This window comes from Myotis davidii, unplaced genomic scaffold, assembly GCF_000327345.1.
Source record: "Myotis davidii unplaced genomic scaffold, ASM32734v1 scaffold1203, whole genome shotgun sequence".
NCBI lineage: Eukaryota > Metazoa > Chordata > Mammalia > Chiroptera > Vespertilionidae > Myotis > Myotis davidii.
Window position 1 is genome coordinate 496,368 of NW_006294353.1, and position 4,996 is coordinate 501,363.

Below are 4,996 nucleotides of genomic sequence, written 5' to 3' on the forward strand. Positions count from 1 at the left end.
GTCTATTAAGTGAAATAAGTCAGACAACAACAAATACCATATGATTTAACTTGTATGTGGAATCTAAAACACTAAACAAATAAATAGGCAAAATAAAACAGAAACAGACCCATAGATACAGAGAACAAGCTGATGGTTGCCAAAGGGGAGGGGGGGGGCTGGAAAAGAAACAACATATGATCTAGAACAAGGTAATATTGAAAATAATAATAATAATGAAGGTCAGATTAATATTATAAACTGTCATCAGACTCCCTCAGGTCTGTGCAAGGTTTTTGCTTGAGGTTTTCTGAGAATTTCCTTGTTTTCAAAAAAAAACCTAAAAATTATTTTATGTGTAAAAAATAAGGCCGAAAGCACCTTTCCAAAAAATGCATTGCAACTGCCCTGGCCCTTTATGGCTCAGTTGGTTGGTCATCGTCCCACACACTGAAAGGTTCCATCCCCGATCAGGGTACATACCTGGGTTGTGGGCTCAATCCCAGGTATGGGAGGTAATCTATCTCTCCCCCGACCCCTTCATGTCTCTAAAATCCATACACACATGCTCGGTGAGGATTAAAAAGAAAAAAAGAAAAAACATGCATTGCAACTAATGTTTCTCAGCAATATGCATTATAATATGAGTTGTATATTAGATAGCAACTTAGTACATTAAATCACATTTACTTTTAAGAGAGGAACTTTCATGTGGCATGTTTTGTATTTTTCTTGTACATGAGCTCTATTGACTGGCATAAAAAAATGAAATTAACCCAGGACTGTTTTTTTAATGTGGAGAAAACACAGAGACTTACCTGGAAGACACAATGTAGCCCAGCACGCGGGCCACCAGGAGCTGCCCGTGGGTCCGCTCCAGACGGGCACACAGCTCGTGCAGCATGTCCTCGGCAGCGGAGGCCAGAGGGGCGGGCACAGTGAAGGACGCCCATTTCCGGGCCTCCTCAAAGGCCAGCCTCAGCTGCCCGGGGTGCCCGCACTCGGGGAGGCCGGCCCAGAGCAGATCCCTCTGCCCTGGGCTCAGTGTCCTCCTGGAGGCCGCCAGCAGGAGCCCGATCATCTCTTGCCCTTGGGTGCTGGAGAGGGGTTCCACCTCCCAGTAGGACTCTGGGTCCTTGAGCGTCTGCTGCACGGTGTCTAAAACTCCCCGCTGCCCTGAGCAGGCCGAGAAGATGAGGTGGACCCTGGGGGGACACTTGGGAGGCAGCCAGGGGACCCTCCTCCCACGGTGGGCGGAGTCCACATCATCCACGGCGTCCAGCAGGATCACCAGGGACTCGAAGTTTCGGCAGGAGACGGTGTGCAGGAGGGTGTGGAAAAACTGGACCACCCTGCTGTGGGCCTCCAGGACCTGGGCGGGAGGCAGGGGCAGCCCGTAGGCCAGGCACACCTGGAAGCAGATGCTCCGGAGCAGGCCGCGGGCATCGCGGCTCATCTGTGACGTCCCCAGAAGCCGCAGGACGGCCACCGTCTTGCAGCCCAGCAGCCCCGGCATCTGCTCGGCCAGCTTGCACATCAGAGCCGTCTTCCCGATGCCTGGGGGTCCGAAAAGCACCAGGGGCGTGTGCGGGTGACCGTCACTCTGCCGGAGTCGCCGTCCCAGCCGGGCCAGGAGGTCCTGGCGCCCGCAGAAGGTCTTGGTGGCCTCGGCACTCAGCCCCAGGTGGTGGCGGATCTCCTGGTAGAGCCAGGCCAGGTCCTGCCTTCCCGCCTCCAGCTCCCGGAGGCGCTGGAGCACCTGGTGGTTAGCCCTGGCCACAAACTGCTCCCCCAGCTCCTGCAGGTACCGGGCGTGAGCCTTATTTTTGGGGTTCACCAGGTCGCGGCTCCACGGCAGGTGGTGGGCCTTGAGGACTCCCGGCTGCATGTCAGCGATGCGCCCCTTGAGGCTGCTGAGAAGGTTCTGGGCGTCTGTGTCCAGGCAGCCGTCTGCGAGTCGGTCCACCAGCTTCAGGGCACAGTCTTCCAGGATGTGTCTGTTCAGGTCCCGGATCTCCCTCAAGAAGACAGTGGCCCCCTGCTCCCCATCTGTCGAGCTCAGCAGGCCCCGTTCTATCTCCCACTCGATGACTGCAAAGGAAGAGGAGAAGGGAAGAGTGTGTCATCCGCTGGCCGGAGAGGGGACGCTTGGGAGACACATTTGGGAGGTGGGGGTAGTGGTTCTGAAGCTCATCATGCGCCTGAGTGATATGGCATAACCTTAGACCAAACTGCGGCTCGCGAGCCACATGTGGCTCTTTGGCCCCTTGAATGTGGCTCTTCCACAAAATACCACGTGCGGGCGCGCACGTACAGTGCGAAGTTGACTTAAACCTTTAAGTAAAGTTCATTAAGTTAATTTTAGGGAACGTTGTGGAGTGAAAGAAGATGTAGTGTCGAGGATTGAGAAAGGAATGTTGAGATGGTTTGGACGTATAGAGAGGATGAACGAAAGGAGATAGACGAAACAAGTACACAAGACCAGTGTGGATGGGAGAGTTGGAAGGGGTCGACCTCAGCGAACGTACCTCCATCAGATTGAGGACGTTTTTAGCAAAGGCCAGCTTAGGAGTACCCTAATGAAGTTAATAACAATGTACCTACCTATATAGTTTAAGTTTTAAAAATTTGGCTCTCAAAAGAAATTTCAATCGTTGTACTGTTGATATTTGGCTCTGTTGACTAATGAGTTTGCCAACCACTGCCTTAGACAAATGAATGCTCTCCAGTATGTCCCAATAAAACTTTATTTAAAAAGACAAACAGTGGGCTGGATTTGGTCCTCGGGCCATCCTTTGCCAGACCCTTGTCCAGAGCAGGTAGCAGCTGCCCTGAGAGCCCATATTTTCCAGAGCCGAAGGGCCATTGTTTGGAACTAGCAACCAGACCTACGAAGTTATATCTGAAGCTGCCCTGCACTCAGGAGGGGCTGCCAGCTCTTTGCAGCTGAGTGAGCCAGCCCCCTGGAGACAGGACTTAGTCTCTGAGCCAAAGACAGGAGCCACTCAGAAGTCCTCCTTGGAGTGACCCCACACTCGCCTCAGCCCTGGGAACAGAGGCCAGAGGCGTGAAGGCAACTCACAGTCCCAAGATGGGATCCTTCTTGGACCCATTTCGGCATGAACCAATCCAAGACCATCTTCAAGCTGTGTGACCTTGTGCAAACCACGGTGCCTCTCTGAGTCTGTTTCCTCCCGGTGACATGGACATACCAGTCCAATCCTGAGGGGCTGTTTTGAGGATTTTCTATGAGCTAATACTGTGAAAAGCTGAGCACGCTATGCTGACGGGACAAAGCCAAGCAAAAGATTAAGACTGTGCAATTCCATCTTCTATAACATGTTGAAATCAAATGATAGAGATGGCGATAGATCAGTGGTTGCCAAGGGCTGGGTGTTGGGAGGGGTAAGTGTGCCTCTAAAGGGGCAGCAGGAGGGATCCTTCCAGTAAGGGAACAGCCGTATGCATTGACTGTGGTGGTTACTTGAAGCTACACTGGTGATAAAATTGCACGGAATGAAATACACATGCATAGGCTGGTTGCACTCACACATACACGCCAAGTGTGTGCCTGTAAAAGTAGCACTCTCTCTGGATTATAACTATGTCCACATCTTGATTGTAATATTATACTCTAGTTTTGCAAGCTGTTACTTTTGGTGGAAACTGGTCAAAGGGTGCCTGGTTGGTAGTCACAAAATAGCAATATAGGGAATTTAGTCAATCATTCTATACGATAAAAGCCTAATATGCTAAGTGTCCCACCGATCGACCATTTGACCTGTCGCTATGACACACACTGACCACCAGGGGGCAGACACTCCGACCGGTAGGTTAGCTTACCGCTGGGATCCAGCTGATAGGGCTGGGCAAGATGGGCGGAACATGCCCTAGAGCCCTCCCACAGTCCCTCCCCAGCCCCGATTGTGCACTGGCGGGGTCCCTAGGCCTGGCCTGCCCCCTCTCACAATCTGGGACCCCTCGGGGGATGTCAGAGAGCCAGTTTCGGCCTGATCCCTGCAGGCCAGGCTGATTCCCACCAGTGCACGAATCTGTGCACCAGGCCTCTAGTATTGTAATAACTATGAATGGTACTAGGTGGGAATCACTTCATAAATCATATAAATGTCTAACCACTATACTGCACACCTGAAACTAATATAAAATAATATTGAATGTCCTGATAAATAAATAAAAGGCAGCCCAGCCAGCAAGGCTCAGTGGTTGAGTTCGACCTATGAATCAGGAGGTTGCAGTTCAATTCCCAGTCAGAGCACATGCCTGGGTTGCAGGCTCCATTCCCAGCGTGGGATGTGCAGGAGGCAGCCGATCAATGATTCTCTCTCATCATAGATGTTTCTATCTCTCTCTCCCTCTCTCTTCCTCTCTGGAATCAATAAAATAATTTTTAAAAATAGATAAATAGATGAAAAGCTGATCTCATGCACTCTCCCCCCACCTCCTTGCTGTGTGCCCAGTGGTTTGCCTCATCCACTCCAGGGCCAGTAAGTAAGAAACTCCTTTTTCTTTAAAATAAAAACAATAAAAAAGAATGCATGGAACCTCTTTCTACTATTTTTTTTTTGCAACTTCCTGTGAATTTCAAAATAAAAAGCTTTTAGAAAAGAAAGCTGAGCAAGGTATCCGGAGAGTAGCGTGCCCGAGACGCCATTGCTGACATGCATTATGCTTTCTGCTATTTTCGAGGAGTTCCTATGCGGGACTTCTTAACTGGCTAGGTCTGACATTGCTGCGTAGAGCTCCAATGAGGTCATGGCTAGGACAAGACCCTTTAAACCCCACAATGACTCCATGACATACTAACTCTGACTAGTTCCATTTTACAGATGAGAAAACTGAGGCGATAAGCCTGCAAGGAGTCAATACAGCTGGAACGGGGCCAGGCTGAGCTGTAAATCCAGCCCCATTTCAAAGCACAGATCCCAGATACTGAGTATGGCTTTGATGGCAGACAATGTCATGAAGGCAATTAGCATATTTAGCTCCATGTCATGGA

The 4,996-nt window shown here is 50.4% G+C and overlaps 1 protein-coding gene across 1 annotated transcript in view; it reads right to left on the reverse strand.

The window, feature by feature from the left end:
- Window positions 1–4,996, reverse strand: part of NWD1 (NACHT and WD repeat domain containing 1) — a 115,386-nt gene that overhangs the window by 82,581 nt on the left and 27,809 nt on the right. The window contains exon 6 of the mRNA XM_006768436.2: window positions 798–2,070. Within this exon, the coding sequence (XP_006768499.1) occupies window positions 798–2,070 (1,273 nt within the window). The remainder of the gene's footprint in view (window positions 1–797; window positions 2,071–4,996) is intronic.